General features: G+C 40.0%; 3 protein-coding genes across 3 annotated transcripts in view; 2 read left to right on the forward strand and 1 right to left on the reverse strand.

The window, feature by feature from the left end:
- Nucleotides 1-19: 19 nt before the first annotated feature.
- On the forward strand, nucleotides 20-5,167 carry usp16 (ubiquitin specific peptidase 16). Its single transcript, XM_084352133.1, has 18 exons — nucleotides 20-135; nucleotides 329-395; nucleotides 487-683; nucleotides 766-869; nucleotides 968-1,080; nucleotides 1,180-1,430; nucleotides 1,515-1,610; nucleotides 1,714-1,844; nucleotides 1,940-2,027; nucleotides 2,528-2,609; nucleotides 2,744-2,835; nucleotides 2,917-2,970; nucleotides 3,076-3,243; nucleotides 3,381-4,065; nucleotides 4,314-4,408; nucleotides 4,607-4,693; nucleotides 4,800-4,944; nucleotides 5,036-5,167. The coding sequence occupies exons 2-18, from the start codon at nucleotides 335-337 to the stop codon at nucleotides 5,155-5,157; spliced, it is 2,571 nt and encodes an 856-aa protein (XP_084208259.1). The 5' UTR covers nucleotides 20-135; nucleotides 329-334; the 3' UTR covers nucleotides 5,158-5,167.
- A 489-nt stretch (nucleotides 5,168-5,656) lies between these two features.
- Nucleotides 5,657-11,086, forward strand: LOC311256808 (transcription regulator protein BACH1-like). Its single transcript, XM_084352134.1, has 5 exons — nucleotides 5,657-5,761; nucleotides 6,886-7,143; nucleotides 7,993-9,159; nucleotides 9,249-9,455; nucleotides 9,904-11,086. The coding sequence occupies exons 1-5, from the start codon at nucleotides 5,669-5,671 to the stop codon at nucleotides 10,288-10,290; spliced, it is 2,112 nt and encodes a 703-aa protein (XP_084208260.1). The 5' UTR covers nucleotides 5,657-5,668; the 3' UTR covers nucleotides 10,291-11,086.
- Nucleotides 11,087-17,542: 6,456 nt separating this feature from the next.
- Nucleotides 17,543-27,677, reverse strand: part of LOC311256386 (glutamate receptor ionotropic, kainate 1) — a 28,089-nt gene continuing 17,954 nt past the window's right edge. Inside the window, exons 7-15 of the mRNA XM_084351413.1 lie at nucleotides 26,668-26,811; nucleotides 22,325-22,432; nucleotides 21,337-21,450; nucleotides 21,043-21,246; nucleotides 20,718-20,941; nucleotides 20,178-20,296; nucleotides 19,748-19,965; nucleotides 18,927-19,152; nucleotides 17,543-18,603 (exon numbers count right to left, since the gene is read on the reverse strand). Coding sequence (XP_084207539.1) covers nucleotides 18,314-18,603; nucleotides 18,927-19,152; nucleotides 19,748-19,965; nucleotides 20,178-20,296; nucleotides 20,718-20,941; nucleotides 21,043-21,246; nucleotides 21,337-21,450; nucleotides 22,325-22,432; nucleotides 26,668-26,811 — 1,647 coding nt within the window. The 3' untranslated portion in view covers nucleotides 17,543-18,313. The remainder of the gene's footprint in view (nucleotides 18,604-18,926; nucleotides 19,153-19,747; nucleotides 19,966-20,177; nucleotides 20,297-20,717; nucleotides 20,942-21,042; nucleotides 21,247-21,336; nucleotides 21,451-22,324; nucleotides 22,433-26,667; nucleotides 26,812-27,677) is intronic.

Consider the following 27,677-nt stretch of genomic DNA (forward strand, 5'->3'; position numbering starts at 1 on the left):
TTACATTAGGCCTACGTCTTTTATGTAACGGCTGTAATTCGTAAACAAAGTGAACTATGTCCGGATTTGTGAAGTCATCCACTCAAAGTAAACGAAACTGAAAAACTGTGACGGGTTCAGGCTCCGTTGAATAGAGTAAGTTGACTAGACCATGAGGATGGTCATGAATTTAAACGTTACATTAATTGTTGTTTGCTTCTAACACTGAATATACTGGCACTTAATTGTGTGAAGCAGAATTATAATCTCATGTAGCCATTAGCCAAAGCTAACGGTACTTCAGAGCACTGCTGTCTGATTTTCATTCATCTCCTGTGCTGAACATTAGGTGAAAATGGGAAAGAAACGGGGGAAGGATAAGAGCTCCAGAGAGGAAGATGACATTGACCTGACAGGTAAAGAATGTGTCATCATCTTCATGGCCTGTGTGACAACCTGTGGAAGGCCTAGAGAGCTTCTCACTGTGTGTTTTACTCTTCTTCATAGGTCCATCCTGCAGACATATTAAGAAGGGAACAGACCAAACTCTAATAAAGAAACTGTCTGTGAATTCTGATTGGACGAGTTGCCAGGACTGTAAGCATGAAGAAAATAAAGGAAATACCAGCACTACCCTGCAACAGGAGTGTGAAGAGGAGCAAGAAACAGCACCTGTATGGATGTGCTTGAAATGCGGCCATAGAGTGAGTCTATTCAACCTATTGAGCATTTAGATGTATGACATGACTTTATGCTAAATGACCAGGTGTGTCTTTTTTCTACCAGGGATGTGGACGAACCTCTGAGAATCAGCATGCCATCAAACATTATGAGACTCCACGGTCAGATCCACATTGCCTGGTGATCAGTTTGGACAACTGGAGTGTGTGGTGAGTACGAGTATGTTGCTGTGGTGTGTTAATCTCACTGTGGTGTGTTAATAAGTGTTTTAATTGTTCCTTTTTTCCATGTGTTGCCCAACCTTCAGGTGTTACTTATGTGATGATGAAGTCCAGTACTCGAGAACAGGACAATTGGCTCAGCTGGTGACCAACCTAAAAAAACAAAACTCTGCAGATCCCATAAAGAGGCCGCAGAAAAGTAGGTCCCGTTGGAGAGATTAGGATCACTGTGGGGTTTTTTTTGTAAGGTTTGTTGGAATTACAAGTCCTTATAACCATGTTCTATTTGTCTGTTCAGGAGTGAAAGAGGAAGACGACTTGGTGGAAGTTGAGCAGAAGACAGAGCCCTCAAAAGCAGAGGAGAGTGAAGACAAGGAGAACATGGAGAACAAGGAGAACAAAGAAAACAAGGACCGTCCAAAGAAAAATGTCAAGAAAGAGACGGTTGGGAAAACACAAAAAAACGGCACATCTGAAGACAATGGTGGCGTTTTAGTGAAGGGGCTGAGCAACTTAGGAAACACATGTTTCTTTAATGCAGTTATTCAGGTAAGATTGTGCTTTATTGGATTCAAGATGACAGATTTCCTAAATCGTTGAGTAATTATTAATGGCTTTCATTGTCTTTTCCAGAATCTCTCCCAAACACAGCTCTTAAGACAAACTCTCAACAAAGTGACAGAAGAGAAAATGAGTCTTAACGTTCAACCTGTTGCCTCCTCAGAACTGGTGTGTTGCCATTATTTCTTAAGTATTTTCTTTTCGCTATTGGTTTTTCCTACCAAAAAAACACTGTTTATTACTTTAAGACTTGCTTTTATTATGATTACAGGAGCCTATCAAAGTACAGTTGGACCAGCCTGGATCCCTGACTTTGGCTATGTGTCAACTACTGAATGAGATCCAGGAAGCCAAGAAGGGTGTGGTAACACCGCGGGAGTTGTTCACACAAGTTTGTAAAAAGTGAGAGCAAATAGTTCGAGTATAATATATAAGCCTTAAGATGTGCTTAAAATGTACTCCCTAGCATCTTTCATTGTCTTGTCTGCTTTTTGCAGGGCTGCCAGGTTCAAAGGATTTCAGCAGCAAGATAGTCAGGAGCTGCTGCGCTATCTTCTGGATGGGATGCGAGCTGAGGAGATCAAAGTATGTGTTTTAGTAAATGTCTGTATACACATTGGTGAAAGATTTACACTTGAAATGGACACTGTAGCTCTACAAGTGGCTAATGTTGCATGGCACAGTATTTTATTGACACCAGAGCAGCCAGCTGATTCGCATTGAACCATGTACTTAGATTCCTTGTTTCCGGCCCATTGGCACCAAGTCAGCTTCTAAATTCAACTCAAATCGAGGAGCGTGTTATGTGTGAAATGCAAAGAATTGTGGCGAAAGAGCTTTTCTTTAATGACCTCTGAGATTTTGCTTTCCCAGAAAGCTACTCTGATAGGTTTGCCAATTTTCACAGTGCAGAGGTTTTACAAGAATGCAATCAGAGTGTGAAGAGGCTGAAATTATTGAGATTCTGTGAAAGGGTTGTGCATCTTATATCTGATATAAAATGAATATATTATATAAGATATCCTTCTTATGGCTTACAAAAGGTTATTTTTATCTTCATTTCAAGATTGTGTTTGTCTCTACAGAGAGTAAGCTCAGGGATCACTGAGGCATTGAAAGAATCTAAAAAAGGCACAGATGGAGAGCAGCTGAAAACACTAGTCAAAGGTAAGGAATTTGGCTTCATCTCGTAGTCATTGTCATGTAGCAGGCAAAAACTGTGTTGGATCTTATAATAGTATACAATCTAGGTACACCTAGTAGTTAAATGTTGCCATCTGACAATGAAGTTCTGATTTCAGAGTATGAGAAAAATGGATTTCCGAAAAACTTCGTCGACCACGTTTTTGGTGGGGAAATGACCAGCACTATAATGTGTCAGCAGTGTAAAACGGTATGTATTGTTGACAAACATTGAAGACATCTGATGGTGTTGTGTTGATGTCAAGCTAAATGGCCTCTACTTCGCTTACAGGTGTCTGTAGTCACTGAGATGTTTTTGGATCTTTCCCTTCCTGTTGCTGATGAGGTAAAATCCCTGTTATTGTTTTTTTTTTACATTGATTTGGAATGTTAATTGTTCATGATTTATTTGTCTTACATGCATGTGCCCTCATGTGACCACATCTTACAGGCATACAGAAAGAAGAACCAGAAAAAAGCAATCCAGACCACCTCTGAGTCGAGCCAAGGTGGCAGAAACAGCCCTGCTTTAACAAATGGAAATGATGACACTCCCACTGCGGCCGGCAGCAAGTACCAGCAGAAGAAGGCAAAGAAGCAGGCGAAGAAGCAGGCAAAGGTACCAAACTGAATTTATATAGTGGAATTTAATTGCATTTTTATTTTTCCATGAATTTATCTTTTGATGGATGGGTGTTTAATCACTATGCAGAATAAATGAAATAGTGTGCATTGTTTCCTTGTCTTGGCCTATAGCATCAAAAGAGGCAGCAGAAGTTTGAGGGCAGAGTCACTTTGGACAGTCTCACATCTCCGAGCCAGACAGAGAGCAAAGAGACAGATCCTACTGCAGATGCAAATGATGGGGAAAATGCTGACAATGACATGCACGAGGAAGCTTCACTGAGTGAAGGAAATCCTGCACAAACCAGCGTGTCTGAACAGGACCAGAAAAACCCAGACACCGTCCAGGATGAGAACGAAAAAGAAGAGGACGACGATTCAGTTGTTGACTGCGACTCATCAACTACGTCATCGGTCAGCAACCGTTTCACTGTCTTATCGGAGGAGCAACACTCAAAGGACAGCGTCATAGACGATGACAAAACATCTGACATGGATCAGGAAGAAGAGGAAGACACACAGCTGGTGAGTGACATGGAGAAAGTCACCCTGGATGACGCCTTCATAGAAGACTCTGATGCTACAGAACAAGTCATGGAGAGTGAAGATGAGCCCCTGGAGGCTAAAGAGTACACTGTAGTAAATCAGGATCCAGAGCTGGCCTTCCACACGATGGCAACCAGGACAGCCCCTGAGAAACAAGAGTGTTCAGTGCAGTCATGCCTTTTCCAGTTCACAGAAGTGGAAACCCTTACGCAGAACAACAGCCTGCTTTGTGTCACATGTACTAAACGCCAGCCAAAAGACAAAGCTGGAGGTATGAGGAATTTCTCTCCATAATCATATTTGACCTATTGTTGATATGCTTTTGTTCTTGATATTACAAATTACAAATGAAACATGTTTGTGGCTGTTGTTCAGTACACTATCATCAATCCAGTAATTCTAACTAGGCAAGAAAATTGTGTATCGTTGGTCTTTTCCCTCGTGATATGCTGTGTCTTTTTGTCCAAGCTTTTTCCCATTTGGGGCTCAATTAAATTCGACTTTTTGTGCTTTGTTTAGGATCCAAGAAGAATGTCTACACTGATGCCTTGAAGCAAATGCTGATCTCCTCTCCCCCACCAGTGCTTACACTTCATTTGAAGAGATTTCAACAGGTAGGACAGTTCAAGAGAATTTCAGCATTTTTATACTTTTGATCCAGTTGACAGTCAGCCAAGCTGCTTTTATTCACTCAGCTGTGAGACAGCTATTTAAAGAGCATGACACGTTCTGTTTTTATCCTTTTTTGTCTGTACTGAAACATTTCCTTGTAAATCATTTCATCACTCATCACTTTTGTTTTTTTCCTCTAGAATGGATACAGCATTTGCAAGGTGAACAGACATGTCCAATTCCCCTTGATACTGGATCTAGCTCCCTTTTGTGGGGTTAAATGCAAGGTAAATATTGGACTTAACAGCTTTTATTAAATATCATAGGCTTACTTTTACATATGTCATTGTTATATTATAGTCTGAGCACTAACAAGAAGTTGTTTCCAAACAGGACGAGGCAGGAGATACTCAGATTTTGTACAGTTTGTACGGTATGGTGGAGCACAGCGGAACAATGAGGTCGGGTCATTACACAGCCTATGTGAAAGTACGACCTGAGGGCCCTAAACCCTCATCCAATGGAATTGCAGCACAAGGTAGGTGTACCCAGGCATGTCAATCATTAAAAAAAAAATAACTTGGTCCTAATTTTTGAAGTATCTCCAGTAACTCATCGCTGTCTCTCAGGAGATGCAGAGCCACCCAGAGGATCCTGGTTCCATATCAGCGACACAAGCGTGCAGCCCGTCAGCGAGAGTAAAGTCCAGGGTTGCCAAGCCTACCTCCTCTTCTATGAAAGAATCCTCTAATCAAACCAGGACTCACTACTCAGGAAACCCGAACAAACCAACCTGCTGCTGCTTCGGCTCCACAGTATATATGGGATCTCAAAGAGGCTTGGCTCGTTTTGACAGTGACTCAAACTGGCCTGTGATGAAATGATATGATAATGATAATGATATGATTATACAGAAGAGCCTTTTAACAGTGTCGACATTTTCATTACAGTGGTGTCACACAGTGTTTCAAGTATTTAACAGATCAGCTGTGTTTTCCTCACACTCGTGTGAGTAGTGGGAAGACGCTGAACAGATTGTGGTATTCAATTTGTACACATGACAGAAAATCAATTTCAAGACAAATCGAAGTTGGGGAAATTAAATTTGTAAAAGAAATATTTATATGTTTATTTTTTATCATGTCATGTAATGAAATGCTTCAGAATGGGAAAAAGTTTCTCCTGTCTTCTTGTGTGCTGGATTTCTCTTTCACTGAGCATGCGCAGTAAGTGCTAACACAGCTTCTGGTCCAAATTGTCACATGACGAGGGGAAAGTCTGGCTCCGGATGGCCAGAAACGTCTTCTCTCTACCCAAAATTTACCAATGGCAGAGTTATCAAGCTGACATGGCAGGTCAGTGAACATTTGGCCGTTTAAAATGAATATAGAAACAGTGAAGTCATTGTTTCTGAAGGTTGGAGTTTTAAGGCAAAAACAGGAAGAAATGGTCGCTCGGTGTGTTGTAACAGCTAGCGGTCTGGCCTAGCTTAAAGCCTTTCCGTTTTTATATTACTGACCATAACATTAACATGTTGATTAAAATGTTGTCATTAGTATCGTAATGTCCTTGTCCTTGTTATTTTCGATGTGTTTCGCTACGCCTCCGCCAGGCCCAGCTGGGTAACGTTAACTTGGCTAATCATGAATCAGCATTTTAAACTTGCTGCCCAAGTTAAAGAGTAAAGAAAAACAACTAACTAGCCAAGTCTGTCCTCGCTGCAGCTACATGTACGCCACTGATCGTAACTGTTAGCTGTCAAGCTAATCCTTTATCGTTGTCAACAATGGTGACATAAGTTAGCTACACCATCGGTATTTCTCTTTTGCTAAAGTTAGAAGCAGTGGATGTTGTTCCCAAAGTGGAGACCCCACGAGAAATGACCTGTAATAACCAGTTATTGTAATCTTATGATGTATTTAAATGATTAGATTGTGTTATATGCGTGTAGCTAACTCTTACATTGTCATTAATTGCCTGTTTAGTGAAAAGGTACACTCAAGTTTCTTGCATGAGTACAGGTCATTTGACTGTCCGGTGACCTTATCCGCAGCCCAGCACATAGTTGAGGTGAAAAGACAGTAAAACAAGGACACATGCAGTGGTTTTATAAAATCATGAAACTCCCTTTTTATGTTTTGAGTATTTCAGTAATGCCAAGAAGAATCATCTCGGGTGACATATTTTAGATGTTCATTTAGAGTATCAGTATTAAAAAGTGCTTGGTTTCAGCCTACCAACAATCTTAAACCTGAAGATATTTAGTTTACTATCATAGAATAAAGATAACCAGAGTACTCACATTTGAGAGGCAGGTACCCATGAATGTTTGCCATGCTTGCTTAAAAAAGATACATATTTTTCAATGAATTATCAAGCTTGTTATCAGTTTCTGTCAATTGACTAATCAAAGTGGTCTATTCTGACAAGCTGCATTGTGATCGTGAAGGTTTCTTTGATTTCTCCCTCTGTCTCGCAGGCTGAGCTTGTAATAACCATGTCTCACCACGCTCCTCGCTCGTCAGTGTTCACCTTTCAGTCAGCAGTGCACAGTGCTCATGTCCTCCAGTGTCTAAATGAGCAGAGGCAGCAAGACATCCTGTGCGATGTGACGGTGGTGGTGGGAAACAGGAGTTTTCGGGCACATTGCTCTGTCTTGGCTTCCTGCAGTGATTACTTTCAAAGCCGGGTTACCAATGTCACCTCAAGGAATCCCATAATCACCCTGTCTGATGAGGTCAGTGTCCTGCTGTTCAACTGAAGGGGTCTGTGAAGAAAAACCGACACTGCATATTATTTGATTTGTGCATTGATGTATTGTTAGTTACAACTATCTCACCAATAAAATAGTTACAATAAATAAATAGTTACCAATGTATGCCCATGTTGAATTCAGTTGCTCTGTTTCAAATATATGAGTGCTCAAAGTTGGAAATATGGCACCTATGAACTTGAGCACCGTTATCAGGATACCAATACATTTAGACTCAGAAGTCCATAATAAGCACAATATTAATAATGCACTTTGGGCTTCCTAAAACAAAGAAACTCTTGCAGTTACACTCAGAAAGCTGCTGTATCTGCACCTGCAGAGTGTATGTGCAAGACCAGCCACCAAAAAGTTTTTGAACAAGACTAAATTCACTATCATTTTTATTATTCATGACATGGACTAGAAAGCCTTCTTAAAGATTTGGCATGGAAAGCACAGACACTGACATCTTTATTTTTTACCAGCAGTATTTAGCTTGCTGTGCATTTGTACATCACAAGGTCTGTGACAATAATGCGTGTGTCAGCCCTGCAGAGTGCAGTGAAGCATTATGCTCTTTGGAGCTTTGTTAATTTTAGATGAAAGTGTTATTACACACTGAGCTTCATATTTTAGTATGTCATTACTGTCATATATTTCAGTAGCAGTTTTATGAAACTTTAAATCATAGATTTTAGGACATCTATGAAACGGTCCTGTAGATCTGACTTTGTTCCTTTTATTAGCTGGTCACCTTTCTATTATGGTCATGTATTGATTTATAGTGGTGTGATTTTTGTTGTACCATAACAATTTGCTATATTTTTCCAACAGGTAACAGTTGAGGGTTTTGAACCTTTGCTTCAGTTTGCCTACACATCAAAGCTGCCCTTCACCAAAGAAAACATTCATGCCATTCACAGCAGTGCTGAGTTTTTGGGATTTCATAACTTGGAGTCAGCTTGCTTTGATTTCCTCATCCCAAAGTTTTCTGAAGGCAAAAGAACCTCACAGGAGGTCAGGCGTAGAGCCTGTTGTCGGAGCCGGGATGCCAGTGCCAGCTTTGGCTCCAGTGTAGAGAGCAGCCAACCAAAATCATTTGAGTCACACAGCTCAGTGCGTTCAAGAGGTGATGAACAAAGAGACTTCCCATCACAGTGTCCTCAGACCTCACAGGGTCAGACAGACAGCACGGAAGAACACTTCTGTTTGGAGAACTGCGGCCCACAAATGACCCCCTTATCTCTGGAGTTATCCGCAAATGGTGTGTGTCCCATGTTGTCTTTGTCATGCCCAGACTCCGACAAAGCAGATCATCCCTCGCAGTTCTGCGAAAGAGACATTTTAGAGATTGGAGATGTGTGTAATGAGAGTGAGTTGAGTTTGGCAGACTGTGGCTTACCCTGTGAGCTGTCAACCCCAGGGGATGTGAATCCGCCAGAACTCATTGATCCAGCCAGCAGCGATGTTAAACAGACTGTAGAGACACTTGGTGCTGAAACCAACTGTAACCCCCGTTCATGTCCACTCAACACATCAGGGGCCGGAGACTGCAGTGAGTTATTAGATCAGACTGAGGTTGGCCTTGAACGGAGGATGGCAGGTGATCTCTCAGACCCTACACTAACTGCTCTAAGCCATGAAGAGGGATTTGGGGAGAGGAGCAGCGTGGAGAGAGAGGTGGCTGAACATCTGGCAAAGGGATTTTGGTCTGATCTATGCCCATCTCAGGCTCAACCCCTCCCCCTGGATCCCATGGACCAAAACAATCTGGCAAAAGCATCAGACTTTCATTGGCTGAAGCAGCTGGACCTGACCTCCAGTGTAGGAGACTGTCCCTTCCTCAAGGACCTTGAGGTAGGTGATGACCCGGCACCACGCACTGACAGCCTGTCCCAGTCAGAGAAGAGCCCCTACATGTCTTCCTCACTCAACTCTGGGGACGACTCAGATCTGGATACAGATGGAGATACTGAGGCCAACAACAAAAGGGCCGCAGAGGTAATTGTAATTCACAGCTGATGTTTGGTTATTGACGGTTTAAAATGTTAGATAAAATAAATCTAACTCCTCAACTGTATATTCTACAGATTCAGCTCCCATTCCCAGTGGACCAGATCTCAGCGCTGAGTCGGAGTGCCTTCCAGCAGCTCCTGAGACACCATCACCTGACCCAAGATCAGCTGGAGTTTGTCCACGACGTCCGCCGACGAAGTAAAAACCGTGACGCTGCACAACGCTGCCGAAAAAGAAAACTAGACAGCATACAGCAACTAGAATGTGAAATCAAAAAATTAGTAAGTCGTCTTTTCTATCTGGTATTCTCAACATGCTGTCAAAACATGATAAGATTGAATTTAATGTCTTTCCTGAGCTATATGTGCATATTGACCTTGACTGCCATCCAGTGGTGACCAATATGCACTGCAGCAATGTGGACAAGTACTTTTGTTGAACAAGTTCTCAGCACAGCCCTCACCCCTCCCTTCACCTCTTGTCCATTTGACATAAGAAAACAAAAGTGTTTTTGTACCATTATGATAGGTATATGACTTGAAGCTGACAATACTACTGTGCTGTGCTCTTTAACAGAGAAAAAACTGAGGACTAATGACTAAATATTTGCAGAGCTTCACTGAGTGACCTTTTTACCCTTTCTACAGTAAAGTTTTTGTCAAAAAAAAGGCATATACCCTGAAATGAAGTTGTGTGCATAAATCAGCTTTTCTGTCTCTCTCTGAACAGAAAACTGAGAAAGAACGGCTGCTGCAGGAGCAAACTGAGCTGGAGCAAAACCTGGAGGAGACACGGCAGAGTCTGGGCGGGTTATGTAAGAGTGTCAACATCGAGTCAGGCTCGGATCAGGACCACCTGCAACTTCTTGCCAAGCTCTCCTCACCAGACTTGTCCTTCTCCTCTCCTAGCCTTGCGGGTAAAGATGAGGAGTCCCAGATTTCTATTGAAATGGTAAGTTCTTCTTCAGAGTGTGACCCAAGCAAGTCACATACAGGCTCAGTTCAGACTGCTACGCCAGAGGCCGGCACACAGACAGAGGAGGCTGGTTCTCCGCAGAGCTGTCCTGATTCTGCATCTCTGCTCAACACCTGTCTGGACATGAACAATGTACTGTAATCCCCTTTTGGGATAAATATGCTTTCCTGTGTATTTCACTGAATGACTTTCTGCCTGATATCGGTATTTTAAAGTGACATAGACCCATGTCAGATTTCCTTCGCTGTATTTCTAATATGCATTTCACTGTAGTAAACACAGAATCCAGTATTAATCATTTTAAAGGTGCAGACAATTTTCAGGTAATTCTCAAAATGTTTCCATTTGTAAATTATGAGAATGCTTCTTAAAATTGAGTATGTTTTTCTCAGGGAAACTCATAACCCAAATGGCCAAAATAATTTGCACTGCACAACCACCCCACAATAAGATGTTTCTTTCATTTTAGGCTTATTTGTCTATCATTTTATTCTTCACACATACTGTATTATTCCATTATGCTGTTTCTTTGATTAAATATGCACAGCACTAACAGAACTTTTAACTTTAACAGTAGATTATGAGGTATTGTTACAGCTAACACAAATTCTCAACAGCATAACTTGAATGCCAGTGGATAGTTGGAATGAATATTTGAGACAGACTGGAATGGTTCCAGTTTGTCTGGAAGTGTTACAGGGGAACATAAGAAATGATGTTATTTGCTGCAAAATGTGCCTTATGCAGTAGTCTAGTATGAATAGAGACAGATAAAGGCAATCTTTGTATATTCTTGTCTCATGCACTGTTGCACATTAACCCAGAGCCCATTTTGATGGCATTCTCTCTTATGTTTAGGTCTGTCTTCATGTTGAGTATTTTTTTATTAAATGCTTTCATTGATTACAGACTTAAATAAACAACATTTTGTTACCAATTCAGTGTTTTATTTCAACTAGCAAGAAGTAGGAATATCTCCCCCCATTGATGCACAGTACCACAGTTTGGCCAGTAGATGGGAGCACAACTCTACTTATCTCACAAGCTATGCTGACCCTTAATTGACCATCAAGAACACACCATAATATAGTATTCGTTTTTCCTTGGACATCAAGACTTAAAGTTGCAGAACGTTTGTAAACCTTGAGCCATAAACTCCAGTGAAGACAAACTTGAAAAAGCATGGAGTGTTACTGATGTCAGACTGTTCAGTCGACATTGATAGACACAATACAACTAAAACGATATTTAGAAAGACAGTAGGTACTGAGTTCTTAAATGAGGAAGAGGAAGCATGTATTGAGACAAAATCCATTCATTTCCAACTGATAGTACAAGTATTTGCTGTTACTACAGTTGATATCTAACTGTTGAACCTGAACGGCTGTCTATGGATTTAAAAGATCTTTTTAAGATTGGAATTAATTAGGGTTGAAGTTAAAGGCAGAGTCAGAAGAGGCTGATAAATGACCTCAGCTATGTAAAGAGTGAAGCTACCCAGGGCTCCGCAGACAGGAAATTAGAAAAAGTAAGGTGTAGGCATATGTGATAGCCATCCATGTAAACCCTGCTGTGCCAAGTCTATTATAACATTCTGTATGCTGTAGATGTAGGAAATAGGCTCTCTGAGTGAAATCACATACGTCATGTTCCAGACTTGTTAATCAGTGAAGTATAAAATACAAAGATTAATGCTTTGCATTTCGTAAATTGTAAATCATTGTATTTGTCATTTAAACAAACTTAACTGTGCAGCCTCACATGCTGCTTTCACTTGTTGTAAAAGTGTACTGTCGTTGAACGCACTTATTTTATTCACAAAGGTACACATTGATGTTTAGTAGGATGCAGATTGGGCACAAGGAAGAAGCCATTCAGTCAACATTAAACCAGTTCTACACATATAAAAAAGAAAAGTAAAGTACGTTACCCGAGCTTTTGTATTGCCCAAACATAAACAGAAGCTATAAGACATAATGTAATTGCAGTTGTAACATTCATTGCGTTTATTTTGACTAACTGCAGCAGATATTCCTCACTTAAAAAATTAGATATTGCAGATACTTTTGATACCGACAGATGGGGCAGGTTACACTGGCTGGTTTTCATTCATAGGGAAATGTAACAAAGAAGTTTAAAATAAATCACAGATACAAGAAACGAGCTACTGATGCTCCCATCTGACAAAAAAACACTGCTTTAGCTACTAACATGGCACGTGTTAGACTGCTCTCCAAAGACCTTTTAATGACAACTGTTGTGAAACAATCTGTATCATCCTCATCGGCTTTAAAAGGAGTCATTCTGTTTGGTGTTTCCTAATATCCTTTTGACCCTAGCTCTTGCATCAGTGCAACCTAGTTCTTATATGGAATTTGCATTGTTTTTAGCATATTGGTGCACATGTCATCTCAGGTCAAAGCATAAGACACACCAAGTTAATTACAAACAAGAAAAACAAAAATAGCTTTTGTACACAGTCAGTTAAATTTCGTCTATAATGGATAGAACCGAAACTTAATACAATCAATGGGCTTTGATCATCTGTTCTTGGGCTGTGACAGCAAACTTGGATAAAGATTTGTTAGGGTCCACAGAGCCATAATGTGAACTGCCACTGGCCTGAGTACTCCAGCTTATTTCAGAGCGGTGAGGATCTTGTGTTGCACTTGGTCAAACAAAATTTTGAAAAATGAAGATGCTATTTTGAGAATGGTGTTGTTTGTCTTCTGATATGAATTCTTACATCTCTCAGTCAGGACGGACTGGCCTTATTGTCTTGTGTTCTTTCAAATAGCTACTGCATCACTTGGGGACAATGAAAGAAAAAGCAATCTCATCGTGTTTCCCTGAGAACAATCCTCAAGGTTAAAGGGCTAATAACATCAGAAACCCTGAAGCGACTTTTGAAAGTCATACCTTTCTTTGAGAAGTGAACTAACACTGTCGGTGTTAGTTCACAGTGACACACAGAGCTGCGACTCTAAACTCAACAAGTGGTGTTGCATCTAAAAGTCAAAAGGATTAGATGATAATGCCACAGAGATAAGATATCATCTCCCTGTGCTGCCATGACACATATGTAGAAAAAACCTCAAATTTGTGTTTGTCAAAGCTGGCATCACCTTCAAATACCAAAGCATTATATGAATTGGACCCATTTCTAAAGTTCCTTCTCAAAAATTAGGATTCTTTCCAAGTCTTTTATGCACACTTTGGATTTTGGAGCATTGTAGCGCAAAAACTAAGATTATCCTCTTTTGCTAGCTACACAGGAAGAGAAACTTGATTTGAGAAGGAAGCAGCTGTGCAGCATGGCAAGGTCAGAGGCCCATAATCCGCGGCCTCATTCATGCGAGATTAAAAACCTGCTCTGAGTTCTGATTAAGAACGCAGGGTTAGAAGATTAAAGACCAGCAAACAAAATGAAAGCAGTTTAAGCCCAATCCTGGAATTCATCAGAATACCAAAACCTTAAACTGTCATTACAACGTGAGATTAATGCAAAGCCCCCTTGAACTCTGTCTCTGTCTTGATATATCTTCTGTGTCAGAGCCTATATTTTCTTTTTTTTACCAAAAATCTGAATGATCTCTCACTTTGTCATGTGTCATTTCACTCCCTTCATGTGTCTCCCCCTCTCTGTTTTTTTTCTCTCATTAAAATATATATATATTTTTAAAATCAGAATGAAACAATGGCAGTATGAGTTGTCAATAAAATAACAATTATTTATTTTTTTCCTGTTTTCTTTTGTAACATAACACATGGTTTTATTTTTTTTAAAAGGTTAATGTCCCTGTTACCTCCTTTTTCACATTGATTCCAGTCATTATCCCCTGACAGACAGACTCCACAGTACTTAGGTAGCAAGGATTAAGAAACAGGAGGCAAGGGGGAAAACAAGGATTAGAAATTAAAACATCTGGCAGAGAATATATATGCTAATAAAATTGACGAACACTATTGAGTGGACTAGCTGAGTGGACTTTTCCTGCAGACTAACATTATTCTTCAAGCGCCACAGATACAAATGTTATCTAGTAGGTCAAGCAGCAACGGTTACAAGATTGTGGTTCCTTAAAATAACTTTTCAGTATCCACTTTCAATTTGAGACAAACACAAGTTGTCCAGAGAAGCACACAATCCAATTGTCGGAACATCAACTAATATAAACCAAAATCCTTGATAGGATAATTTTGGTCTTCACCTCAGTAAACGCCAGACGATAGACTGATATGTGAATTAGCTTTCAAATTCTGTCTTGTTTCCTGCATAACATCATAACTTACATTAATAAGAACAGTGGCACTGCAGTGACTTCTGTCATGGACCCCTGAATGCGCAACTAAGGAATGGACATCCATATAGTTTGGGGCTTTCTTTAGCAGGGGTCAAAATCCTAGAGAAAGACCAACATAGACACAATACTTGTGTAATCAATCACAGCATAAGGTCCATGACCTTCTTGCAACACAACATAATCATCTTATAAGCTGTTGAGCTACTGTATCCTAACTGATTACACGCTGCAGTCACTATGAACTTCATTTTGGGGGTAGTGCTGAGAAGGGGGCTGTATCCCATTGACAGGATTATATAAATGAGGACCATAATACTGTAATCTCCCAGAGAAATGAGAGAAGCCAGGGGACATGACGACCCCAGCTAGCTAGCACCCTGGTCTACAACCGTCAGATTGACAAACAGCTGGTTGTACAGTGACAGATTACATTCACACTTGTTTTCTTGTCCTATTAGTCCTCACTGTGTTTCATTTGTAACACTAGAAGCAGTGAAGTGCTTTTCAGAACAAGATCTGTCGAAGAAGTCATACAGTATCAGAGAACGACTACTTAACCAGTCATGGGGAAATTGTCAGAATTTATCAGTGTCAACAGCCAACTGGAAAAGCAAGAATGATGTTTGCAATCCTGCCAAGTACATTGGTTTTTAATTAACTCTGCTGTTGTGAGAGTCAGATTCAGCAAAGTCATTTTTTTGCAGCTTAGCAGTGCAGTAAAAATCCCCAAAGTTTGAAGAGAGTCATCATCCTTCGAACGAAGTCACATTCTGTAGGTTAATCGTGCATTTGATGTGAGCTGGTGTTGAGAGAGCACAATAGAAAGTATTTTCCAATGTTTGTCTATATTCTAACTGGCAGCTGGACAGCAAGAATATCCCTCGAAGTTGCTGATTTGGTTGAGTGCACAACCAACTAGATCAGTAACAAAATGTTGTCATCGTCAAATGTAGTCAAAGGATGACTAGTTAACTTTCAATTCAGTTGAAGCACTTGTGCTGGTGGTTCAAAGTGCTGCACTAGGAACAATTTAAAACCTTTTTAACAAGGATACAGGATTTATTTTCTATTAATAAATCTATATTAATGAATAGAACAACATTAAAATCAAATGAATTAAAATATCAGTACCCTTGATAGGTGCAAGTCTGTTTCTTTTAGTAAGTGTTTTGTATGGCAAAGACACACTTTGTAATCCTGCAATGCCTTCAGAATTTGTCTCTTCATTGTCCTGTGACACTTAAAGAGGAAAAACACTCAACAGTTGTCGGGTCAAAATCATTAGACTTAAATGCTTCTTCAGTTCACAACTCCACAGCAGAGGAGAGGTTGATTGTAGTCTTCTGTCATCTTCGTCCTGATTTTTCCAGTATTTACACTTCAATAGTACAAATATGCACCAGTTGAGTCCCGATTTCATGTCAAAATGTCTTGTATGTGTCTGCGTTTGTTGTTCGTGGTCAATCGCACTCAGTTAAATGGTCAAATTCTAACTTTTTAAACATTTAAAGTGACTATGAGGAACTTTTAGTTTTTGTTGATTGTAGCGGGCCCATTTGACAAACGCGGTATGGGCAGCGCCGAAGGATGGATTGCGATGAGGTAATGTACTTATATGTGATTTTATATGTGATCGGACCCAAGCACAGCATTAATAATAACTATATTAAAATAGAAGTCTTTTCTCTGATGGTCTTGTTTGCTGTTACAGATCATTTATAATCATCAGAGGAATCCCGAGACTTTTTCATAAACACTTAAAAGTTCCTCATAGTCACTTTAAATCTTACACTCAATTGTGGCCAGGAACACTTTTACCCTAACTTATGAATATTAAAATGTGTTCTCCAGTAATACAAATGAGCTCATTAAGACTGCAATGTTATTATGTGAATACTGGTGATGTTTTGCTAACAACAAATAACACTAACATTGGATTCTCATTAATCTTTTGGGCTTTCACATCCAAATAAGTATTATTTTGAAGCTATAATGCAAAAAATATCTCAAAAATCAGCTTAAATCAGTCTAATTGACTCAGTTTAGGTATGTAAAACACACATCTTTCAAAAACATAGTGATTACAAATTGAAGTAATGATTGTTGTTTACAAATCCCACTCAACTGTTCATAGTCATCGGCAGAATTATTTAAAACCTTAAATTCTGTCACATCATCTTTAATGTGACACAAATCCTATAATGCTGAGACAAAACAAGCAAGGCTCAGTATTACTTGTCAGATTTTGGGGGGAGAAGAATTTCATTACGTCTGCAGGATTTTCTAATCTGTGAGACAGGGCCTGTACACTTTTGAACCAGGAGAGTTTAATATGTTTTTGTAATCCACTACCTAATGAGGATGTTATTTACAAGCCTAAGCCTGAGTGAAGTGAATATGGGCCTGATCAGAGCAGGCGTAGAGAAAGGTGTTTCAGGGACGCAAGGAGCTACCGTTGAGCAAACAGCATGCGTCATCAGCCAAAAAGATGACTGAAGTGACCACCAGTTATAACATTGAATCCAGGGGCTATCACTCTATATCCTAGCTGCTCTAGGATTGGTTGCTAGACATTATGCGCATTTGTAAACCATTTTAAAGATTTTAAATGCTTGACTGGATGCACTGTTTCACACAATTGTGAATGAATATGGGTGAAGTGATTTGCAATTGCATAACAGCAAGCAACATCTACTGTATGCATGCCAAAAATAAGACCTTGGTGAGACACAGTGTAATATGTAAGCATACAAAAATAGTATGTATAATAAAGTAGATTTTCTATAGCGCAGGCCAACAACAACTTTACTCATAACCCCTGTTCCGTGATAACCTTAGAGAAGTGTCTCATGGAAATTGTTCCCCAGAAATGACCAAAAACAAATGATGAAAAGAGAACTGAAAAGTACCACAACAACTATGCAGAATGGTACAGCCACAATTTCAAAGATATACTACACAACCTCAGATTTTCTTGATGTAACCCAATATCATGTGATAACCTCTCCATCCAGTAAAGGAAAATGTTGCACTGACGAGAGAGGGAGCAATCAAAACCAAAACATCCAGAAATAAAAGATTAAAGGATGTAATGTTCTCACATAACTTTAGTCATTCTGAAACAATTCCAACATGACGAAACATATACATGCATGTTTATGAACTTCATATGATACAAAAGGCAAAAGAAGAGAAAAGAAAAGAAAAGTGTACACCGTGAGCAACTGATGGCCTGAGTGTCAAGCAACTTGAATAAAATCTTGAGGGAGCACTCATTCATAAACAAATTGGAAACAACCATATTTTTTTTTTTAAATACAAGAGTACATACAAAAGTGGTAAGAAGTAGTGTTGTTATGTCAAAGTGTGCGCTATAAATATGAAAAATGCAAACATTTTATAACAGAATACTCTCAAACTTACTGCAGTTGTTAAAATAAAACTAGCAAACATGCCTCAAAAGATACCACTTACCAACAATATCATGGCGTGACAATGACATTTGTTTTCACACAAAACAAGTTTACAATGTTACAGTTTTTTGCAAAAAACAGCAAGGCCAAGATGGTCAAGTGTCATGATGTCAGAAGTTAACAAGCATACGTCATCATAAAAAGGGGTTCAAATGTATTCTTCCAATTAGGACTAAAATGTTCATGTGCTCTAATCAAAACTACGGAAAACACTAAACTCTGCCTTAAAAAGTTTTTCTGTTTTGATTGTAACAATGCAGTTCAACACATTCAGACTTCAATTTTTTGTTGGCCCAGTGATTACTGTAGTCCTCTGAAGACAACAATGACAACGCTAATGTGTAGAGGGTTCATAACAGTCTTTGAATTATCAAGTCCCTTAGTGTGTTAATACTTGTTGTGCCATTCGCACTGTCCAACACTCACCTCCTCAATGTCCAGGTTCTTCCTTGATTTGTAAATAAACTCTCCAATTGCTACAAAAACTGAGAGGACAAGTCCGGCTGCCAGCACAATAAAAATTCCCCCTATGTTCTCCACACCCAGAGCACTGGCCTCTTTGCTGTCCTCCTCTGGGCAGCCATTCCCTCTCCACCATTTCTCCTTCATCATGTGCAGCTTCCCTTCCTCCTGAAGCTGCAAGATGGCAATGGTGACCTTGTCTCTGTAAGGGGAGCCTACAGCAGCAGGATAAAAACCATCATTACTGACAGTACCAGTGATACAACCTATGAATTTCTCCATTTATACCATTAAAATTAAGTTCCTAATACGCCATGCTGTTAGCTATAACTCATGTTGCACTGAGTACAGTACGTAACCAATGAAGAGCCACATAATCAGTCCAATAGGCATAGCCATTTAGTTGGCTACATCACTCTATTGGTATTTTCACTTAGCGTGGTTTGCTAGCCAATCAGCTTATGTGAAGTTTGGAAACAGAAGTAGAGGATCTTGAACTAGAATTGTCTAATTACTGTGTGTCACTCATCTCTCTTACCAATCGGGGTTCCCACTCCATAGCCCTTTGAATCTATCAAGCCACCAATCTGTGTGAGGTTGCAGTTACGCTGGCTGATGTACTCGATGCTGGTTGACTCCATCAGAAGAGCGTAGTCTGTGGTAAGAACCCTCTGGATCCCCTCCCGGTTGTTTTTAACCAAAGCCGTGTTTTTCCTGCTGCTCATGAACGCCCACATTTTCTCGTAAGTCGAGATCTTAGATTTCTGTTGAATCAGAATGGGGATTTATGAAGTTTAAAACATTGTATGTGGATGGTCAACACAGAAAAACAACACTGAGTTCTACACGAAGCAGATAATGTCGATACATGGTTGTTTGTGTTTGATGAGACGACTGATGCTTGTTTGTAATATCTCAAAAGAAACAGTATTTCAAGATCTGCTGGCTGGAGCAATCATCCTGATGCATGTCAGGAGATGGGATGTGAAGTGTGGACAAGTCTGCCCAAGTTCATTCCATTTTCTCTGTACATTCAGATAAACGTGTTGCTGTGCTCCAGGCATAACAATAAATCCTAATCTTAATGGAAAAATTGCCCCCAGTTTTTTTTGTAAAGCTGTATTTATGAGGAAGTTTCTAAGATACTAACCTTTGACGCTTAACCTGTTTTGCCAACTCCATTTTCTGCCAACCCATCAGACAGTACATGCCATATTACTAAAATGACTGGGGACTGAAGGCTCTAGGGTAAAACTTGTCATGCTAATAAAAATCAAAAGTGGTGATCTTGTTTGCGCCCCTTCCCTCACTGGTGTACTGTTAACTTTCCCATTTATCGTACAGTGGAAAGAAGGTTACCTTAAAAAAAGTCATGGTAGAGCCGTCTCTTACAGCACCGTACTCTATTTTGGTTTGTTTGGCCAAGTCGTCTGCAGAGTCGATTGGTGAGTCCATTCTCTCCACCGTGAGGAAGGCAGCCAAGTTGGCAGTATATGAGGAGATTATGATCAAGGTAAAGAACCACCATATTCCACCAACTATCCTTGTGGAGAGGGCCTTAGGCATCAGTTCAGATCCTGTAAGATAACAACACAAGGTACGTCATAAATTCTAGAAACAATAAGTCATGAAACAATGAAGACTAAAGTGTGTAGCAAAAATCAACACTGAGAGTGACTAGTTTGTTTTTTCCACACTGGGTGCTCTACCAAAGGGGAACTTCAGGTATGATATTTCATGCCAAGTATGAAAACAGCACACAAATGTTATACCATTATAATTGCAGTACCTTGCTGCATAAGTGCTCCAACTCCAAACCAGACACTATTTATTAGAGTGAAGTTGTTTTCAACCACATCTGAGTCTGGATTGCAGGGGTGAGGATTGTACCACTCATAGGGAGTGAACCTAAGGGTGAAGAATTAAACAGTCACAATTAATAATGTAATCAATGACATGATGATAACAAGATAAGACTCAGAAACATTACTGTGATCAGTTACTACAGTAGTATGCAGTGAAGCTATATGACATTGTTGTGGCTAAACCGAGTGTACGCCTACTCATAAATCCAAATGTCGTATTGTATGCATGAAGTTAAAAAGTTCAACCAAAGTGAGATTTGTTTTTAATCTTATTGCATTAAGTGCAACCAACCATGTGTGACTCTGCTCAACCTAAAGCAGGAAACAAGTTTAATAGTTTGTGCTGGATTCGTGCTGCTAAGCAACCTATTAAGTAAAGCTTGTCAAGTGTGTTTTCTGCACAACTTGTAACTTCTACAAACCAAATGAAATTGTTTCACTTTTTTCTTTAAGTGGCAATTTACCTGGCAATAACAAACAGCACACAGCTGACACCAAGGCATGCCAGCAGCACATACATCCAGATATCAGGAGACAGTGGGTTGAGGAAGGAGAATACTCCTGGATTGGTGCCGTTGGGTTTGTGGTAGAGGATGCTGATGCCCAATGTCATAAAAGGCTTGGAGAAATCTATGACCTTCTCCCTCACATAGGTGATAGTGAGAGGGGCCACAGCGAGGTCAGCCACCTAGTACAGAATAAAAACATTGAGCAGAGTCACAGGTTAAGATAGACGATACTGCTGATTCCTTGGATATTCTATCTTTTATAATATGGATTGGTACTCACGTGGTCAATGAGTTCTCGCACCATGCCGTTCCACTCCCCCTTGTCATTCTGAGCTCCATATTTGCCATCAGACACCAGTTTTACCTCATATGAGAAGCCCAAAATGTTGGAGAGCTCTTTGAGCAGGTCCAAGCAGTAGCCCTCAAAGCGATCATTTCCATACAGCGGCTTATCAGATTTCTTATACATGACGTAAGGATTTTCCTGGAACAAGGCACATCATAGAATTCCTTAGTTTTATTAAGACTTTCCTGATTAAATGCTGCCTAACAGGGATTTTACTTCTATTCATACCAGAATAGTTGTGACAATGAGTGTCCTGTTGGCCATGGAGTCAGTCACATTTGTAGATGAGTCCTTGTTGTTTTCTGTTAAATTAAGGCCTGTTTGGGAGTTCCACACGCCAATCTGTAACGAAAAAAGAAAATCCAAATAACCACACTGACTGGACATCAAAGATCCAAAGTAGAGTGAGTCAACTTCACATGATCAATTAAAACAAAGAAGGGAAAAGAAACACGTACCAGGAGGCATAAAAATTACAATGGAAGAAGAACCAGAGATGTTGGGGAGGGAAAAAAGGAAGGTCCAGTACAGAAATGCTGAACATTTATTCCCACCAGTACCTAAAACTTATTTATTTTAAGGGGAAACGTCACAAAGGGCAGCAGGTAGAGTAAACTAGTAATGTATATCCTTTAGTCTGCCAGGGCAGCTAAAGCACAGACCTTTTTCCACACTTTATTCAGGCGGTTGTTGCCCGCGATTGTCTTGCAGAAATAATAAAGAGAGAACATTTTAATCACAAAGCCCTGAACTTAAAGAAAAAAAACAAAACAATAAACAATGATGATGAATGTTGGCTTCAAGACAAATGTGAAAAGATAACCCCTCTGGTTACAGCTCTTGTTTCATCTTAATTTCATTCTTAACTTCTAATTGTTTTAAATGAAGTTTAACTTCTTTGCAGTAAAGAGATCTTTCATTAACAGATAACAGGCCTGTTAATGACAAAATGGAGAGCAGCATTGTCAATATGAGCAACATGAGCAAGGAGCTGTTTGAAAACAGTTAGAGGCAAAATCATGACATTAGATTTCCAGATACTGTATATTGTTTTATGAGCAAGTCATCATTCTGTAACTTTAGGGAAAAAAATAGGTTACAGTGTACACCGGTTCCTTTTTGTCTATATTTTTTTCTACTCTGTTCAGCTCGAATGTCTTGAATATCAACAATAACAGCCTGTACTGAGAGTATAGACACGGGTCAGATAGTTCACCTTCTCCAAGCCATCTTCCTTTAGGCTGATGACATCCAAATCAAATTCTTTGCGCAGGCCGTCTGTCTTGTTTATAATTATTTGTCCCGTCAAGCCGTTCCATTGTGCCTGTGGCAAAGAGAGGGCAGAAACAAAACCAATGAATGCCTCAGTCTTCATCGTCATATACATAAATGCAAAGTCAAGCAGAAGCCTGGAAAATGAAAACAAATCTTTAAAAAATTAATAATTGATGAGGGCTACATTAAGCAAAGAACACTCACAAAGGCTAACTGCATCTTAATGGGCATTTTTACATCAGTTGGATCCTCAACGGAAATACTAAGTGACTGAACATGGTGGACGGTGATGTAAACGGAGCAGGCAGGCATAGCCTCAGTCTGAGCAGGGAGCAGCGGGTGGGCAGAGGAGCTCAGAGATATTTGAATGCAGTTGATAATGAAGTGAGCACAGCTGAATACCAGTCAGGTTAAATCTCTATTACAGAGGGCTCAGAGAAATGAGCTGCATCTCAATTCTGTGCTGACAGATGAAGCTCAGAAGCCAGTTTTGTTATGGGCAGATGGCATATCTACAAATCAATACATAGACTGTAAATGTGCCAACATTAGGCCCATGGCATTTCATGATTTTCAAATGTTTCTGGCTGCTTATCAAATAGTACTGAAAATACAATTAAAGGGGCAGTCCACAACACAATGTATTCACACATCAAACCTTAGAAACGTGGAGACTGGACCAAACTGCATTCCTACTTTAGACTGTTGCATCCATCTTATCTATAGATAGTAATGATCATTTTAGACCAGACCCAGCATGTCCCCTTTTTCTTTCATCCTGACCACTGTGAAGGCATGGCCATGCTATGCATTAATCAGGCAGCCACCACCAGACACTTGACCTTTGTGTAGTGCATGAGCAACAGGGTGGCTCACACAGCGACAGCATCCTCGTGGATAAACCTCCTGGAACTCAGGCTGAGGAAGAATCACCGCTGCCATACTTAAGAAAATAAATGACAGGAAAGCTGGATTGTCGGCTCAGCACTGAAAAATAGTTTGTAATGTTTTGACTCTGAATTTGTGAGCATTGATTATTGAGTTACCTGGCTAACTGAGTGATCCTGCTTGGTGCAACACTCCCACCTGTTTTCAGAAGGCAGATGTTTGACTGGTGGACGTTATGTACAAAACCAAAGCTGAAATTTCTTGTACTTTCAAATGAATATTGTTTTGATTACAAAGCAGCTTCCACAACACTGCATCTGTCCTAAAAGAAAAACAATCTAATCACATTGATGAAAAGGCCTCAGCTGTGGAAAGAAAAGCATGTTGCTGCTTCCTCATTTACATATCAATGAAGAACTGGGTTACTTGTGATAATCTATACACAACTTGTTGAGAACAGTGTATTCCTTCTGCACAAACACAAGACAGTTGGTCTGTGCTTTTTGAAAGACAGTACAGTAGTTCTTAATTAAAAAAATCATTACAACAAGGCCTGTTGATTAGAGTGAGTAAGAATACAAGTAATAAACTGTTACTATGTTTGAAAAAGGACATAGCTGTTCGTTTTTTCCTGTGAAAACAAATTGAAAATAACAGCCAGAAACATTTGGGAAATAAATGGGAGAGGAGCTCTGTGACTTGTTTATTTATAAAAGACATGTCAGGACATAAACACCACTAGAGCTCCAAAACCACCACGAATCATACTCAAACTCTCTGCATGTATAAAAGCCTTCTGGGGACTTTTTGTCAGAAATGAATTACAGGTGTATTAAGAGATGCCAAACACACTGAGCCTCTGTGTTTCATCATCTTGTTCTTACAGCCTTTAAACAGAAACTTACATCAGTCAGCTTGTAAGTGAAAATGATTCTACCGACTGATTGAAGATTAAACTTGAGCAACGTTACAATCATCGTAAAGCTTCTGACATCAGTTTCGGATGTAAAGATCTTTTGCATCTATAGACGTTGACAGAGTATCATTTGGCGAAGTTGCTCTTTCATTAGACTGCTTCACGCAGTCGTATTGCACACATCTGTGGATCCTGCTTGACCCCTAAGTCCAGATTTATTCCTGTCATTAAGTCTCTTTTCAAATCCTCACCAATCAAAAGTGCCTCTGTCTCAACCATGTGTTGGTGTCATTACTGTACATGTAGCGATGACATGGATCTCCTCAGATTGGAGAATCCAGATGATAAAAAGGATAAGAATGAGATTTTAACACACCACTGAAACCACACTGAACATCCATCAACATACTGGACAGAGTATCAGCATCACAGTGAGATTTGCTTTATCGACTCCTCCCTCAGGCCTCGAAACACCACCCTAACTAACAAACCTCCTCTCCAAGTGCACAAAGCTGAACATGATGTTCTTGAGTTGGGAGTTTCTAATGAAACTTTGTCTGCTTAACTTTTAGTATTGAATATGTCGCACAGCATTGATTCCTGCCTTCGCTCCCACACCAGAGCAGAGTACTGGCTGACCTACAGAGCAGCACTCCCAGACACAGTGTCTTCCTGAAGGCCATTTCAGATAACACAGTTATTAAATACAGTCTTATAGGATCACAGTGAACATCTTTTCTGATTTGATCGTTGTCAAAGTTACATTATTTTTATGTGAACGCAAATCGTTCACACCTGTCAAACAGACTGTAACAGAAAGAGGGAGAAGGATCAGAGAAAATCCATGTAAATCAGCAGAGACTGGAAATTCCTCCACTGACTTTTTACTATGATCTCTCCTCACAAAACTCCCAGAAACACAGAAAACAAGGTCAGCATTTCATGGATCGTCTACATTGCAAAGCACAACATTTATTTTTCTTTAATAGAGTGAGATGTGAGAGGATGCACAGAAACATGAGTCTCATGGGATAAAGATGATCGGGTATGTTAACTATCAGCAGGATAAGCATACAATAAAAACATAAAAATAGGCATACAGATGTTCAGTGTGACAGACTTAAGATAGCTTCAGCTGCCACAAGTTGACTTTGAAACAGTAAAACAATGAATGGACAGTAAAGAAAAGTTTCTACCAGTTCCTCATATCACTTTTAATATTCTGCCTGTTTGCCTGTCGGACGCTGCTATTCCTTCCCCCTCCAGCTTCTTCCCGCCTTTCTCCACCTGCCCCCTAATACACCAAATCAGCCTCCACAGTGTACATACTGTCCATTTTTTTCTGTTCCCTGCCTGATTGCTTTTTGTGAGCTTTTACACTGACGGCTGAAAGAAAAACTATATGGTAAGCTTTGGAAAATATTGACTGTCGGCGTATAGCAGATGTGATTTGTAGTAAATGGGCTGAAATGTGGAAATAAAGCACCAGTTGGGTCCTTTTAAATCAATGCAATTCATTTCATGTAATAAAAACAATGCTCGCGCACTGTTAGGGGGGCGTCATGTTTATCTAGTAGAAGACAGAAGGCAGAACAACAAGCTGTAATCACCAGTGGACAAGAAGCTCATATTTTATACCTCAGTGTGTTCATGTAGAAACGCTGATCACAAGTCTAATTCCAGACAACAAGTGCTGAGGCGCTCGAGCTGAAATGTTCTCCATTTATTCACTCTGCTCTCTGGGCTCTCTGTATTGCCTGTATCCTTCAATATTCTGTCCCCACTTGTAACTGAAAAACTCGTTTGTCAATGGATCGTCTAATTACTGACGGCAATATAACGAGAGACTACTGAATTCAAATGAATGTATCTTAGAGGAGCTGAGAAAGTCTGCCTCGACAATTAAACAGGGATCATTTCCACTGAACGGACTGCGTGTTTGCCAAACTGTCAGTGTTTGTTTTTAAATGTGCATCTGTCTCATTGTTTTCCTGTTCGGTCTGCTGTCAGATCAATAGTTCAGGCAGAATGTCATCCTTTTTTCATTTTTAATTATCTAAGATCCTCGCTGCACATCCTTCAAACAATGAGGATCCGGAGTGAAATTTAAATATATCGACAAATATATTTTAAATCGACTATTAAGTTCCTTAATTGTCTTATCCTGTTTGCGTTAAATATTCATATAAAAAGCTGCAGCTCTCAATGGACAGCTCTTCAGTCGCCCGCTGACAGCCCATTATTCTAAGACACCTCCAACATGCAGCACATGACGTCAATCCCTGTCTCCTGAGAGAAATTGGTGTAAATATAATTGTCACACACATGTTGCTCGTTCATCACATCTGATCTCGTAACTCTATTGTTTCTGCTCCTGCACCGGAGGAAATGAGATCGAGGCAGCAGGCTGTGAAACGGATGGATGGAGGGCGGGAGGGAGGAAGAGGGGCGGCTGCCGCACATTCATAAACCAAACTCACGTCTTTGAGCATGTTCATGAAGCGTGATCCAAAGCGCCAGGGTTTGTGTCTGTGGCACTGAAGGGAGCTGACAGTGATCTGGGAGGCGCGTTGCGAGGCAGCAGCCACCATGTAGACGGCGTCGTACATCAGAGCTGCTTCAGTCTGAAAGAGAAACACGGGCCGTCATCATCCATCAGCGGGGATCACAAATCACATCGTGTACTTATCACATCAGGACTGTTGACGTACACGCACAGCACCACATGGTTCCTAAAAGCACACCCAGTGCTACTTTCCAAACTATGTGGAGGCCAATCAAACAGGCAGCCACATGGAGCAATTTTATTCAAAGTACCTTCTGATTGTACACACAATCAGAAAGCAACAAGGCCGTAGTCAGACTCAAGTGTAGGCAATGAGGGGCTCCGATTAACTCTGTGTAGCTGTCTTGCACAGTTTCCCAAAATAAGCTACATGTTGATACATTTACATATAATCTCTCAGTGATTATGTCTGGATTTCTAGAGTGGCCTTATTTACTATCAAAGTGCAGTTTTTGGCCAAATTTGACAGCAATATGTAAATAAAATGTTACATTTGAGTTCAGTTTGACCTATTTCTCCCTCTGATTGTGACAAGTTTGGGAAATAATGTTTACATCGTCAAGTTTTCAGAAAAAGGAGAAAAAAACTGTGAAGCTTTAACGACTCAGCAAATACAAAACCAAATCAAGAGGAAACAAAGTGTGGAAGATAACTTGGCTAATGACAAACGAACTGATGACGAACAGCTGACAGCTTTTCTGCTGATGAGCTCACAGACTCTATTAATTTCCTATCTATGATTTAGCTTTATATAGAATTAATGGGCTTTGACCTGTTAAGTATGTTGCTGATAGTATGTAAACAATTACAACACCATTCAAGAATTTCATTTCTGCCAGCGGTGTCTCAATCAAAACATAACAAAAGACGTAAATAGTGTGGAGTTATGGGAGTTGTTGTCCTCATCGTTAAACAGCCACCATT

The sequence above is a fragment of the Pagrus pagrus genome (assembly GCF_965226575.1).
Source record: "Pagrus pagrus genome assembly, chromosome: 4".
In the NCBI taxonomy this organism is placed as follows: domain Eukaryota; kingdom Metazoa; phylum Chordata; class Actinopteri; order Spariformes; family Sparidae; genus Pagrus; species Pagrus pagrus.

Bases quoted from the DNA above. Each gene is read 5' to 3' on its own strand.
- LOC311256808 (XM_084352134.1), top strand. From the start codon at position 5,669: ATGACGAGGGGAAAGTCTGGCTCCGGATGGCCAGAAACGTCTTCTCTC. The intron at 5,762-6,885 runs GTCAGTGAACAT...TCTGTCTCGCAG, and splicing joins TTATCAAGCTGACATGGCAG to GCTGAGCTTGTAATAACCAT. The intron at 7,144-7,992 runs GTCAGTGTCCTG...TTTTTCCAACAG, and splicing joins TAATCACCCTGTCTGATGAG to GTAACAGTTGAGGGTTTTGA.
- usp16 (XM_084352133.1), top strand. From the start codon at position 335: ATGGGAAAGAAACGGGGGAAGGATAAGAGCTCCAGAGAGGAAGATGAC. The intron at 396-486 runs GTAAAGAATGTG...TCTTCTTCATAG, and splicing joins AGATGACATTGACCTGACAG to GTCCATCCTGCAGACATATT. The intron at 2,610-2,743 runs GTAAGGAATTTG...TTCTGATTTCAG, and splicing joins GCTGAAAACACTAGTCAAAG to AGTATGAGAAAAATGGATTT.